This window comes from Scleropages formosus, chromosome 13 (genome assembly GCF_900964775.1).
Source record: "Scleropages formosus chromosome 13, fSclFor1.1, whole genome shotgun sequence".
NCBI lineage: Eukaryota > Metazoa > Chordata > Actinopteri > Osteoglossiformes > Osteoglossidae > Scleropages > Scleropages formosus.
In genome coordinates this window covers 7,171,206-7,186,703 of record NC_041818.1, presented here as the reverse complement: position 1 = coordinate 7,186,703, position 15,498 = coordinate 7,171,206, and the positions used below count along the sequence as shown (strand labels likewise).

Genomic DNA, 15,498 nt, shown 5'->3' with positions numbered 1-15,498 from the left:
TGGATCCCCCAGCAGCAGCTCGAACCACTACACCACCAGTTGCCCCAGCTTGAGCTGCGTGCCAATAGAACTCCTCCATACCAAATAGTCAAGTATCATCACTACATACATTTCATTAAACTAAATGCAAGTCGTCATTCAGTGAACAAAACTCGCAAATAACACCTCGTCGAAAAAGTACTTTGTTTTCCTGCTTCCTCGTCTACTTTAAAATTTAATTACTAGCAGTTCCACTAAAATATACTTAATTTTCCCCTTCGGTTCATGTTGGTGGTGAGTGGTTCGCAATGTAAAAGTATAGTGTAGAAATGCAGAGTACTCGAGGGGTACTTTGGAAAGGTAATGGCTATGTATCATACGATGAGAATTCTAAAAAATGTAATGTTCTGCTTTGTATTTGTTTCTCAATTTTTGCATCCAGCCACACATGAATGATCTATTGACATCATGGGGTTTGGAGAAAAACACAAGGCACAATATCTTCTGTACAGTTTTATTTACAAAATGTATTAAAATTTATTTTGTACAACCCCTCACTAATGAGGCTCAGTAAATTACACCCACACATGCAGTTCTTACATTTGTAATTGGTAGGTTGCTTGGCAATTTTTGATTGCTGAAGTGCAGTCACACAAAAACGGGAATTAAGGGTAAAATAATTAAAACAGAAGTAGAGCTTCTACCACTGGTCTCCTACTGTCTCAAAAACGTAGCTGGCCTTATTAAGCAATTACCAATTTTACATGCATTTTGAAAAATTGAAAAAAATCAAAATTTGTGAAGCCGTTTGCATTCATAAATTAACGTTGTTTAAATAAATGTACAATTTTTTTTTTTACAGTTAGCTTTTCTTTTTTAAAAAACTATCTTTTATTTTCTGTTATTCGTTGGAATCCTTCTTGGCATGTTTCAAATACTACAGAATCACTTTACTCGGAGAAATTAAAAGAACTGTAACAGCGTAAATGGACGTTTGCTGAAAGCTTTAGTTAAAAATCCTGCCCTGCAATGATCACTGGGCTAAATGTAGTTCTCATTGTAGCCATGACTGTTTTTATCTTTTCACTGAAGTTCTGCACAAAAAGGAGTATGCCCACAGATTAAAATAAAACCAAAATAGAACTATAGCTTGAATTTAAAATGTGCTGTTATTTCACAAAATACCGATGGTAATCCAAAGTATCATTTTCAAAGCCATTACAGTGGGTTCTTTGAATGGGATGCAGTGTATCTACATTTAAATATTTCTCCTACCTTTGTGTCTGCCTTTCTATGTACTCAAGAAATCATAAAGGTACAATGTGCAAATGTATATCTGAGAACTGATCACAATGTCATCTCCTCTGCATTAATTCAGTATTTCAGTATAAATATCAGTATCTATTGGCAGAACAAATCTGTTGGCAGTAGGTTGTGTCATTTAATTTTTCCTGGGTTAGTTGGTTTCTAGTAAACTACAGGGCCTGGGTTTCTATCAATGTTACTGAGTTGTGAGAAGCACCAGAGTTCTGGATGACAAGACAACCACCGAATGAATGAATCCAGGAAAGATTCTATAATCAAGGCAAAAAAAGGTCGTGTCCATCAAAATCGACTAACAAATTATCCCTTGCGATTACTGTAGCATGAACTGAGGAGCTACGTTCCGAGCAAGTTTACACTGAATGAGTTAGTTCAATAATATGAGTTCTGGTTTCATTAAAACAATGTTCAACCAGTAGAATCTGGCTGTAAAATAATGGCAATATTTAAAATAATATTTCTTCATACAAGGCTACAGTACCATCCCATGTCTCCAGTAGATGTTAACTACAGTATATCAGGTTCCTCCAAATGTGCTAGACTAATGATGTGGCTAATGGCTTTTTGTTTTGTTGAAGTATGTACCGAAGACTCGTTTCCCTCTTAGGTTATGGTATCGTTCCTCCATTTTCTTTTTCAATATGACAAGTGAAGCAGTATTACTGTGATGTGTTGCATTACTGTGAATTTCTGGATGTTCTGTAAGGCACTGAAGGAAACTAATTCAGTTCTTTAAATGACAAGTCCTTTCCTGTCATCGTGGTGGATAAGTAGGCCATGGCCAGCACTACGAAGCGACCGTTCGCCGGTCCATCGGGAGGTCCGGGCTTGTGGCTTCTCCGTTGTCTCAAACTTTCTGGTTATTGGTGTTCTGAGTAATTTTGCCTCCACCTGGCTGTGCAAGATGAGAAAAAAATAATTGTTAATGACGGCATTGGTGAGACTGTTGGACTGCTTGGAAAACGTAGAGCTACAACTCTCACACCCACAGGTCTTGGTTTTTACTGCACTTAATTTGTCCCAGTTAGCTCTATAGCAGTTTCTTACCCACTCTCGAATGGAAAGCAGCAAAAAAAAAAGGCACAAACTAAGTACCCCAAGCGGCTGAAATACCGAAATGTAGGAATGTCCTCATTCCATCCATGGTATGATCAAAAAGTTCTAAAACGTTTCTATTTTTTTCGAACAGGAAGGAAATACTGGGTGAGGTCAGGTGAATATGGAAGGCGTAACATCATGAGATTTTTTTCAAGTCAACGATTTCTGTCCAAGGACAATGCTCCTTCATAGACCAAGATTTAGCTTCATCCCTAAGCAGAATGAAATGACTTTATATTTGACACAAGAAATAAAAAAGACATAATGACACAAAACATAAACTGAACTCAGGAGATAACACAGCAGTTACCAGATGTCTGGGAGAGTCTTTTTTGGATCCATACCCTTAGATTTTCACGCTCTCTGTCCCGTACACATTGTAGCCTTCTCTGTAGGTGGCAAAATTCTGCGTGTTTGCAGGGGGAGCAGGCTTAAAGTTCTGCGCATTCTTGGCTAGTTTCAGCCTTTTGGTTTCTGCTCGAGATTTGTAGCAGAACTCTATCAGTGCCACCATCATGGCCAGGCCCAGGCCTCCAACCAGAATATAGAAGACTCCTGCTACATTGCTCAGGCTCAGAGCGCTTGTCTTGTCCTGAGAAGAGTGAAGAACACAGTTAGGCCATTTACAGTGGAAGGTGCTTGTAAGAGCACAATCAGCCTACTTTCGCTGAGCTGCAGCCCTAATAGCCTCATCCTTCCGTGCTGTTGCTTTCAGACACCTCTGATTCCAATGCCAGCTAAGACCAGCACCCGAATGCAGGCACCTGGATCCTGTTCTGCGTTAAGCCTCAGAACCTCCCTGTAGAAATATTTCTGCTGGCCACCAGTGGCATTTCATTGGTTACAGTGATGCCGAAGGTTAGAAAAGGGAGAACGTGCGGGGCCTGGTTCCCCGAGGCCCTCGCTGAATGCCAGGCTTAGAATTAGGCTTTAGCCAAATGCCGTGCCAATCTGTGACTTTCACACATGGGTCAGAAGTTGGGAGAAACTCAGGACCCGTGTAGTCTGGCAGGAGGGAACTTAGGTTGAACCCACAAGTATGGGTGAATGTAGAGGATGCATCATCTACTCTAATGCATGGCTCACATTAAAGGCCACTTTGAGGAAGATGGTCAGTAACTTACAGGTCAAAACTCTGACAAGCTTCTGACTGAACAACCTCTGCAATTTAGCAATCATTCAGAACTCTTGTATGTGTCTACTGTAATAAAATTAAGCTCAAATTCACGATATATCTGAGAAAAGCAAGATTTAATAAAGCAAAACAAACCATTTTGCTGCTGCTACCTCCCAAACTTCTTTATTAAAAATTTGTTTATAAGAGTTTTACCATTTTGTAGTTTAACCCTGTGAGCCTTCAGGTTGCATATTTGTACTGCTCTATGTCTTCAGTGGGCATGTTAAATGGACAGGTCTTCGTTTGAACGTCTTACTTGTGTAAAACTGCTTGTTCATTCATCTCAGAGGGTTAAGAAATTGGTCTATTGCATTACTCAGTTTCAGATAATGTGCAAACAAAATTTTTTACTCTTGACAATACAGTTTCACCCATGACTTCACGGAACCTCTCGGAGAATCCAATGGTACTGGAAAGTCAAGAGTGAAGAAGTTTGTCAGGAAAAGAAACTTTGGAGTCCACATTGCATGAGACTAAAGAACGTAATAAACGCAGGTCCCACACAAAAAGTATAACACTAATAAATAAAATTTTAATAAAAAGTTTGGTAAATAGAAACAGCAGCATAATGGTCAGAGTACCATAAATGTCCAAGTGTAAAAAAAAGACTGATATTGTCACTGTAGTGTGAAAACTAGAAACAATTGTACTTGGTATAAATTCCACAGACATGCTGTGCTGCTCTACTGGCGTAACATTGTGTAATATTGCATCTTTAGTGTGGGGAAAGATGCGTTATTTAGAGAAGAGTACAATTATCATATAAAATGTTAGTGCGTACTGTAAGTTGCAGAAAAAAATTAAACACCTTAAGCTATGTAGTGCAGAAATACTCTGTTGTGTGGCAAGTAGATTAAGGTTTTATTATAAAAATTAAAAATGAACACTAGAAAAGGAAAATAAAATCTTTGACTAGTACTTCCCTTTGAATATGAACAGTGGGTCAAAATGCAATTTGGAATTGGTACAAAAGACCTGCAGCGACTGACCTTACTTCCAGAGTCCTTGGTTCCACATTCACCCTTATCGTACCACCATTTGTTTTTCAGCTTGTCTAAGATGCCTTGTTCACTGAGTTTCAATACTGCAAGGTTTACAGGAGTTCTTCACGTGGGAAATAACATAAATAACATTATATTATGTTATTTTATGTTATTCAAGCTTTTATACTACTTCATACTTAACAAAGCGATAAAGCAGGGCACCTGGCCAGTTAAACATCACAGTGCAGACATACTAGTTGTTACCTTTCAACCACCATGGATAGTCTACGGTGCCAGGGCCTACTCATATCGCTTTGAGTAATCGGCACACACTGTTCGCAAAAGGAAAAGAACGTTTCTTGGCAATTAGCTGAAGCTGGGAGCGATACGTTCACAATAAGAGACCAATTTTCACGATGTGTGTTGCTTTTTGTACCGGAACTAAGCAATTTTGATCCAGCAGGAACCCTTTGTTGACTGAGGGACCAAGAAAAGCCATTGATTTGGTTTCATACCAGCCATCTTACAAACACACTAACCTGACTCGTGTTGGCATGCTTTACCTGCGGTGCAAGGTCCTCAACTAGCATTAGTTACCTTAACTCTTCTTTCTTAAACACTAGGCTGAAGGGTTCTAGTGAAAATGTTGTACGGCACCGAGTGTTCGCATGGGAAACGAATCCTGCAGTTCGGCAACAACTTAAGACACTTTAGTGCAGTGCGTTGCTTCGAGGAGGTGGGGGGGGGGGTCCGGCTTGTCTCCCTCTATTCTCATTCTTGTTAATGTGTAGTATAAACAAAGGACACAAAGGAGGCCTGTCGGCAGCGGATTGCCTCAGCGTGTTTATAGCAGGAACTCGGTGCCGTTCGTCAGACAGACCACACCGAACTTCCGCCCAGTGGGACCATCTTTTTGTTTGTTTGCGTGTTCACAGCTGTCACGTTTGTAAATGAACGTCCGGTTTGTCTAGAGGAGGTGCTTCCAAAGAAGTACTTTTAATTTTCCCGTTTGATATTTGTTTTGAAAGGCATTATGTTATCAGCAAGACTGCTAAATTTCCCTGGCCTTTGTCACTTGTCTGTTATGAATATCGTTCTCTTATAAATATGTATTCAGCTGTCTGTGCTGAACAAATGACATAAGAGGTAACTGATTTTGTGTCACAGGTGAGGTAAAGCCTCCCTTTTCCCAGTGATATAGCCCAAGGTAATGACTGTCCAGAAACTCACATGGTTGCACCAAACGACAGCTAAAGGACACAATTTGTCCACATCTGATGGATGCTGAATAGCGTGTTTAGCCGAGATATATAAAAAATGTATGGCTGATTATTAAAGATGAACAGGCCTCATGAAGTAAAGTGTAGATGGGTTGGGTATTGAATGGATGCTGAGAGTGATGGACAGTGGACTTGACAGTGACTTTCCAACACTACTTATGATTGTGCAGATGACGGGACACTATGGGAACGAACACTACTGGGATGCTAACAGGACGTGCTGTTGATTCCAGCTATTGGTTCATCTCTAAGCGTGCAGCAGAAAGAACTGTTGCATTTATTTTGACATTGTCAAAAGTGTGCAACTATCCTTACACAAGATTAGGGGTTAGCGAATACAATCCTCAAGGATCCTATGGCTGAGTGGTTAGCTAACCTAGCAAATCAACTAACCAGCTAATCTAGGCGGTGTTATGAATGATTGACACATGCATCCACAGAGATGTAACCACAAAGTTCTGGCCTTGATAAGAGTTTCAAACAAAGTAAACAGATGGATGTAATGAGAATAACTGTGATCTGGGAGGTGATTAATAGAAACAAAGGTGCTGGATGGTGGGTGAAAACACCGTGAACGCTTCTGAGGAAAAAAGAGGACTTGAATGAGGATGCATCTGCAGCCAGTATGCCTGCTATAGGTGCCGGGTGATGCCAGCACTGTGAGCAAGCTCATTAATGCTGGTGGGTGGCTCTGCGGAGGCCTGCGAAGGCTTCATCTGCCTGGGAGAAACAGCTGAGAAGACAGCTGGAGGAGAGCAGGTCTTCCAGTGAAAAACCCACTCATCTTTCCAACAGCACAACCACAACACAACCACAGCACAGTCCCGTCCCTGTCAGCACCAAACCGCCAAACGGCAAGGTGACTGCTTGGCATGCTTGGTCTGTAGGGATGTCCCTTCCGTTACCACATTCACGCACCACTCCTGTTGTGCTAACAGAAATGGGCAACTCACCCGTTTTCATCTGTTTCTGTTTCAATAAATTGCTTCACGTTTGCCAGAGGGAAAAACGGGATAAAATTTTACGTCTACAGTTCATTTTATACGAGCCTATGTAGGCAGTCCTCCAATTACGACCGGGTTCTATCCCGATGACCCTTTTGTGAGTCAACTTCTTTGCGCGTCGAAAATGCCTTTCTACTGTATTGCATGAAGCATGAGGATATTTAGACAATTAGCTTTCACAAATGCTATGTTGCCTAATAGGCCTTTTCTATATTTTTCACTAATTTCACCTTACAATCAAACATCAGGACTCAAAGATAATACAGCAAGGTCAATGGGATGGCTGTCGTAAGTTGGGCAGGGATCATAAGTCGTACATGTCGTAACTTGAGGACTACCTGTGTCGTATTCTCATAGGACTATTATCTGTTCTGAGGTGTAACAGCATAACCCTAATACTAATACTGCTACCACTGCTACTACTACAACAACTAATAATAATAAAACTACATACAGTGGATTACTCTGCAAAATATTTGCTGGTATGTATTGAAACATGCATTTAATACTTGAATACGTAATACTTTACCCTTTAGTCTAGGAATCGCCCTTAGTGAAAAGACCCAATTTACTTTTCGGCAATGTTCCTAATTTACATTACCTTCTGTACATTTGTTAAATTGCTCATGTTCACACACTGCATCACAAAACAGTTAGAAAATAAGAAAAGTAACAGTCAAACTGATAACATAATCAAGCCTGCCGGCCTTCTTGTTCCACCCAGAACACTTGGCAAATTGTGGATGAACAGAACATCTGTTTTGTGTTCCTGCAACAACAGCGTTCACCTCCTGTTTCCTCTCAGGAGTGAATCACTTCAGTCAGGAACAGCGAAATCAGTTGCCTGGTCTTTGCAGTTGCCAAGTGCAATTTTTTTCCAAATAGAAAACGGGACCTGCAGTTGGATGCTGGTCTCGGCAATGCGGTCCACCTCTGAAATAAAAGATCAAGTGAGTTTATTTACACCACACATGACATCAAGGGTCACCGGTGAGTTGTCTGAATGGCCCCTGATGATGATCGACACCAGCGAAAGAACTATGTCTGTGTGGCTGATGTGTGCAAATTGAGTCACTTTTCTCTTTTTCGTGATTAGAATTCTCACGTTCTCCTGCAATGTTTTGTCCCCTCAAGACTCCGCTGCTCGCCTCGCCTGCCTCTGTCTCTCCCATCCGGAACTGCGGCACGCCTCTATCACGAGCTCTCTGATATGCTTTAAAACCCCTCTCCTAGGAACCGACACCTAGTTGGGTAGCACCTTTTGGCAGCTAAGAGACCCCCCATAATTCAAATGAAGTAGACATCAGGATGGCTTCAAGGAAACTATTATTTGTTTACTAAAATTTCACCGCTTTTATTGGGCAAACCTAAGAAGATGGTTATTTAAAAGCAATCAAGGTTCATACGTCCTTGACATGGGGCTGTAACACGGGCTACTAGCTCTAGATATGCACTCTGGCTTCATGACAGCAAACCCATTTCCCTTAAGACCTATTAAAGTGGTCCTGGAAGAGAAGCACACCCACAGACGCAGACACACACACACACACACACACACACACACACACACACATACCCTTGATCGACTGATGCTGCCCAGCAGATGCTGAAGATACAGTTAAAGTGACTGCTGCCTTCCACAGCTGCAGGGCAGCCACATCTGGCTGAAGAACACCACAAACTATCCTCTGCGGTGACTGGCAAATCTCAAGACCCCTCACTCTCTCCGATCGATAAAGCGGACCGCCCCTCGCAGACTGACGCGTTGCCTTAATCAGCCTCTGTCGTGTCTTAATTACCTCAGATAAAGGCTGCTCACAGTTCTCATCGGTAAGCCCAAAACGCTACTGGTCCTTTTCCTCCCTCCCTTGGTCAAGTAAAGGGTTCCTGATTTGATCTCCGTTGCTCGGTTGAGTGGTGACGCCACGTGACCGGAGCGCTGCGGCAGGTCACACAACGCTGGGCGGCCCTGTCCCTTTCGGTTCGGGGATTGACAGCCTTGCCGATTACTCTGCTCTAAGGTACCCGATTTTGGTGACATTGAGGCTGACCTTGGAGTCACCTCCCCCGCTGCCGCACTCTCCCTTGTCGTACCACCATTTGTTTTTCAATTTGTCCAAGAGGCCCTGCTCGTTCAGTTTTAACACTGCCAGGTTAACAGCATTTCTTGAAACGATAAAACATAACTTGTAAGAAAATGCACAGGTCCGTGAGAAGTCTAATGTAGTATAGTAATGCTTCTTATCCTAATAATAATAATAATAATAATAATAATAATGATAATAATAATAGTAATAGTAATAGTAATAATATCAGTATTCAGAAGGATCATTAAAAGGAGCACGAAAGGGCAAATTGGTTAAATTTCACAGATATGGAGAGATAGGAGACGCTTGTACAGCAAAGAAAGTGTTAAATATTGGAAGGTGGCATGGGGGGTTACATCGTTCAGAACTGAAGTGTGCGGGATGGGGACACTCATCATTGAGAAGAAAGTAACAACAACAAACAACATGCAATTAACATTCGTCACAACCGACAGCGCAGCTTTTACAAGTTAAATTGAAAAACCGTCCAACTGTTAAATTAAAAGTGACAACGTGGAATCAGGAAGGATGGGCGCACGGGACTGGAGGTTGGGGGGTGGGGAGGGATAGAGGGGACGACGATGGCAGGGAGATACATAGATGGAATGACTGCAGATTTTACCTCTGACATTCAAGGTTTGTAATTAAACACTGGAAATTAAAGAAACGTGTAGAAAAGTAAAATCATGAGAATAATCTGCCTTGATATCCAGACACAGTAAGAGACATCATTACCTCTTGGATTCCACTCCCAAAAGAAAAAAAGCAAACCATTAAAAAAGTGGAAGAAGAGAAATGAAAACACAGGACATCAGGGTAGGTGGAATACTATAACAACATGGAGAATATTGTTATATTATTCCACCCACCTTAATGCTGAGCCTTTGGGGGTCGCCACACCATAGCCCTTAGAGTCGAGATTGCCGCCCACTTTCATCGTATCGCATGGCTTCCGCTGCTCAATGTACTCGTTCATGGTGGATTCGAGTAGGAAGGCGAACTTGCCCTTCGACTTTCGTACCCGGGCAACCCCATCAGGTGTTGTCTTGGCAAACACAGAGGGTTCTGCTGATTTCATATATGACCACATTTTTTCATACACTGCTATTTTTGAGCGCTGCACAGGGAGAGAAGAAGGAAGAGAGAGAAGAGAGAACATTACTATCACAGTCAAAGAGACGCACTACGTTTCTCTCGTTGGGACCCTGCACTTCACCATCATTTCGGTTACAAAGCCTAAATATCGAGATGCATATCTTGAAATATTTATAGATATCTTCAAATGCAGCCGATATCTTCAAATAGTTCAAGAAGTATCGCCGAGCGCCTTGGCTTTGTAAGGACTTGTAGAGATTAGTGTAGTGCAGAGTCTCAAAAAAAAGAAGAAACCGGGGTTAACAGTAGAAGTGTTAGGGTATCTTGGGGTTTTCCCTGGCACTTTTCTTTAGGCCAAACAATCCATCACACCTAAAATGTAACAAATTTAAACACTGAGCAATGCTCACAATTACTCAAAATAGTCTAAATAAAATTTTTATTGGACTATTTTAAAAGGTCGTCAGGTGGAAAAAAGTCATCCCCAGGTAAACCAGGCTTTTATGGAAAACCTTCCATTGTAATGTTACATTTTTTTAAATGTAATTAATTTATTTCAGACAATTCTAAGCTATTTCTTGAGTGCACAGAGCTAAAATAAATGCTCATATGTACTGTTTAAATATTAAATTTTGTAATCATTTCCCATATTCCCAGTTTTTCTTCTTCAAACCATTCTTCACCAAAAATTGCAGCAGTCCCATTCAGAGGTGATGAAATGGATTTGAAATCTTATTAAGCCCAGGGAATTCATTACCACACCGATACAGGAGCTTATCCGAAATACACCTCACTGGCTGGCAATCATTTGAAGAATTCATTTAAATGAAATATATATCAGAGTCTGTTTAGAGTAAAGGGACAAACGGGAAAATGTATAAAGGAAAAGAATACTCCCATCGTTCATCCCCAGCCATAATAAGACATATATGATGAAACAACCACCGCAGCTAGAACTTCTGAATGAATCCCTTTATCTATGACTTTGCTGGCTGTTAGCTTTTTAAGACGTGGTTTAGAAATACACATCATAAGCTACTACGAGGAGTAAGGCTGCACTCAGCTCATGGAAGCTTGGAAGAGTGGTCCTACCTGCTTGTATGATTACCTACTGCCTGTTAAATTTATAAATGCAAATATAGGCTAATGACCAGGGTAATAAATAAACAAAAGTGGGATAACTGACTCATTTATCTGCTAAGAGCATCCGATACATTTTTTTCAGTTGATCTGCATTACAGCCCAAGCTGGAGGACGTCCAACACCAGGTTTGCGGTTGTCTCCATGAAGCCTTCGCTAGGAGAGCAACAGGGCTGCCCATGGTGTAAATTCCATGTCGTAACCGAGAGCCGGACGTGGTGCTGCATGGGTGCGCAGTTGTGGGAATGGGCTGGTTGCCAGATGCCAATGGGGGTAGTGGTTTGAAACGGGCTCACGGTGTGACACCGCGAATCACGATCACGGTTTTGGAGGAGTCGGGGAGGAAGGGAGGGGAGCGGCTCGGGCAGATGTGCCAAGGTCAACTGAAACACAGCGGACTCACCCCTCCGCCTCCACTTGTGCTTCTGACAGGACAACGGCTCCCGTCTTTAGCGTTAAACCGGTTTGAATAGAGGCCTGAATGGAGGACACACTCCCACCTGTGTCATGTTGGGTGGCTTCTCCAGCAGCCCATCCACAGGAGCACGTAGATCAAGCACTGAAACGGAGCTCCCTGAACTTCAACTTCAGCTCCTCTGAGTGTCTCAGTCTGGATTTCACATCTCTTTCTTTTTCAAATTTATTTGAAACTTGGTGAACATTCTAAAAATAGCACTGAAACCGCCCTTGCAGACACTGCAGAGGGAGAAGTGTGTTTTTCTGTGGTTATCAGAAAGGCTTCTGAGCAACACAGCTGTGGACCACACTGCGCTGGTCACCTGGGGCTCATTTTCTTCATATCTCTTTTACTACTACTACTACTACTACTACTACTACTACTACTACTACTACTACTACTACTACTACTACTACTACTGAAAATAATAATAATAATAATAATTGGGGGTGCAGTGGTGCATCGGGTTTGGCCGGGTCCTGCTCTCTGGTGGGTCTGGGGTTCGAGCCCTGCTTGGGGTGCCTTGCAATGGACTAGCGTCCCATCCTGGGTGTGTCCCCTCACCCTCCAGCCTTGCGTCCTCTGTTGCCGGGTTAGGCTCCAGTTCACCGGGAGAAGCGATATCAGACACTGTGCGTATGTGTGTGTGTTTTGAGTTAGAACCCCTTTCTACACAGGGGTGGTGAGACAGAGGTGTCCTGGGTGGTGAGGGGGTTGCTTCAGAGACCTTTTGTCTCTTATCCCAAAAATGTACTTCTCTTCCACTAAGGGTCTCCACGAAGCCCACCGTTTTTAGTAGACCACATCTCGCCATGTAGTCCTATGTACAATAGAACACGTCCGGCCATAAGAGCACTTCCATTGCAATGGAAGTGATTGCAATTTTTGCTATGGTTTTTTGGTTTCATAATAAATACTGGACTTTGTTCCCCTTTCTCACAACACGTATCGAGTTAAAGATGGACTGCAAAGCAATAACTGGCATTCACACTCAAAAACAAATTTCCATATTTCCTAGATGGCACTGTGCAAAACCCCCCACTCCCAAACGCACAAAAAGCAGAGCTGCTTATATTGGCACTGGTCTGATTGGGTGATGGTTATAATCTATAGCTATAATTAACTGTATAAGACAAAATGAGGCATTTAAATAGTACTTTACTAATCTTTTATACTCCTTCATGTGATCTGAACTAAATGTAGATATACGTCTGTATCACCTCATTGTCATGGAAGTAGATTCTTTACGATTCTGTTATTTCTTATCCTTATTGAAAAATGTATTCACTTATTTAACTCTTTACTTTTTTCTCATTTTGGTTGTACTTTTTACTTTAATATGCAGTTTCTTATACAAATATGTGTTATATGTGATGGCTGTGATGAGTTATATGGGGTGAATTATGAGTTCATTCTTTTTTGTTTTTATTCTGGACACTGAAGTCTCTTTTGGAATAAATGTGTTAGAGCTTAAGCAGCAGCTAAAAACCAGCTTTTTTACAAATTCAAAAACGTAACAGATGTAACAGCTGTTCGGTACTAAAGTAAAATACCGCTTTTTTTGTTGTGTTACACTTTCTCACATTGATTCTTTATCTTGGCGCTCATGTTTTCTCTTTATATGCTAAAATGAAAACATTCACTTTAAATGCAAAGATAACTGATATTGACTTAATTTGCAGCTCTGCACTCCAAAACAAAAACCACCAAACACAAGGACTGCATATTTTGCTCGAAAAATTACTTTTCCGCCTTGCAGAGTTCGTGGCCTTGTTTTATGTCCATTGAAACACGGACTATGGGCGATTTATGCGAGGTTCCAAAGTATGCAATACATACGGCACGCCCTGTCGCGGTGCTCCTGGTGCCGGGTATTGCTGTATCTCGGCACCACGAGAACGGAGCTGCAGGTCGGCCCAGCTTTATTGATGCTCTTATGTCCTGAATACCAAATTGGCTGCGAGCCCTCATGCACAGATCCATTAAACATGACACCTTTTGTCATTTCACTTCATTTGCAGTAGGAGAAAACCTTCAAAGGAGGAGGGGTCTCACTTGGAGGTCATATCTATTCCAGACGAGGTTGTCCATTTTCTTGTCATGCATTACCATTTTAGAAAGAAGCTCTAATCTTTTTTTTCTTAACTGAAAAACTGTAATTTGCTTTTTAGTATGAATCTGATTGACAGTGGCTTTAACAAGGGTTTATAAACCAATATTTTGGCTGGTTCGAAAGTCTTTACTTAAATCTATCGTTATTTCCCTTGTAATTAAGGGACAATCCAGACAATCAAGAGCCAATAATTACACACAATTTGCATCCAACATGCAATTGTTTAATTACTTTTTTAACGTATCCGAAGTGTGACTGAAGTCGCTTTAGAGCCAATTAAGGATGGTATTGTTTCAACAAAAAGGGGGCACTGCTTCTTCGCTGTGGTACGATGGACATTCTCGAACCAATTACAAGGTTGCCAAGACAATTAAACCCTTAATACGACTGGATTTCCATGTACAGAGGAAAATAAAAACAAAGTCACTTCGGTTGAACGCCTCTCAAATGGATTTACCTTCAGTTTAGCTGAGCAGAAATCGTAATTGAAAATTAAAAAGCACAAATGGGGTCCGGGATGTAAACATCAGTCATTCAGTAATTCGAAAGGTTGTCTCTGAAACAGGGCTCTGCAATGAACAGAAGATACTAATGGGGGATGTTGTGACTGCATCCAGTTTATATGCTGCTCTGCCTCCACTTCACTAATCTGTGGAAAGACAGCCCACAAGGTCATCGATTCAGTTTCCACTGGTGCCCTCAGTAACACCTCCTGCTCAGTGGCGAAGCCAATGATGGAAGCATACAGTGAAACCTGGGAAAGGTTCATTGATCAGCAGCACTGCTGACACTCTGCAGCAGGACAAAGATGGCTTCAGTCATTGGATATGTCAGATTGGATGTTGCATGGATGTTGGTGCATTGCTGTTATTGCAATGGATGTTGGGTCAATACTGAGGGCCTCTGGGAAACCATCTCAACTACAACCAGCCCCAAGACATCAACCTTTACATCACAATGACTTCCGAGTGGTGTTGCCCTTAAACTGGAGATTTTGATCTTGATGCCAGATGGGAAAGGTTTGCAATGGGAGTGGGTGGTCCATGTAAGGAAGACGTACTCAAGATAAATGGTGTTCTTCCCATGTCTGCATAATGCACCACCTGTTTTCCTCCAACAGTGCAAAGATGTGTTTCAGGTGTTCTGCTGACTCTAAACTGTCCACAGTGTGTTACACTGCTCTTAGATAGATATGTAGCTTGGTATGGTGTATCTTGCTAAGGTTGACAGGTAATATAATAGTGACCACCTTACACTCCATTGACTGAGGTTCAAAACTTATCTATTGCTACAGTACCCTTGAGAAAGGAACAGGTTCTTACCTTTAGTCATTGAGTTGATGCTTTTTTCCAAAGCAATTTACACTGTTAAGATCTTTACATTGACTCATTCATACAGCTGGGTAAATTTTTACTGGAGCAATTTAGGGTAAGTACCTTGCTGACAGGTACTACAGCTGGAGGTGGGCATCTAACCTGTGACCTTTGGGTCCAAAGCTACCAACTCTAACATACAGCCATTAATTACCCTAAACCAATACAGTAAAAATTACCTACTGTGCAAACAGGTAAAATATTGCAGTTTCATTCAGAGAAAAACAACAGTTAAATAACTAAAACTTTAAACCCTCTTTAAGAAAGGTCTCAGCCGCATATGAGTTATTTATAAGTTGTTATAAAGTACAGATACAATAGTGATGTGCTAAATACTGTGTGTGGTACTTCACAAAACCTTTACAACTAAGAGGGCTTTTCCGGTACAA

General features: G+C 41.5%; 1 protein-coding gene across 2 annotated transcripts in view; it reads right to left on the bottom strand.

Moving 5' to 3' along the window:
• Positions 1-552: 552 nt before the first annotated feature.
• LOC108925441 (glutamate receptor 3) overlaps positions 553-15,498 on the bottom strand; it is a 108,285-nt gene continuing 93,339 nt past the window's right edge. The window contains exons 13-16 of one of the 2 annotated variants that reach the window (XM_018737366.1): positions 9,801-10,048; positions 8,896-9,010; positions 2,745-2,992; positions 553-2,197 (exon numbers count right to left, since the gene is read on the bottom strand). In XM_018737366.1, the coding sequence (XP_018592882.1) occupies positions 2,747-2,992; positions 8,896-9,010; positions 9,801-10,048 (609 nt within the window). In that variant the 3' untranslated portion in view covers positions 553-2,197; positions 2,745-2,746. The remainder of the gene's footprint in view (positions 2,198-2,744; positions 2,993-8,895; positions 9,011-9,800; positions 10,049-15,498) is intronic. The other variant, XM_018737365.1, reaches the window with a different exon arrangement.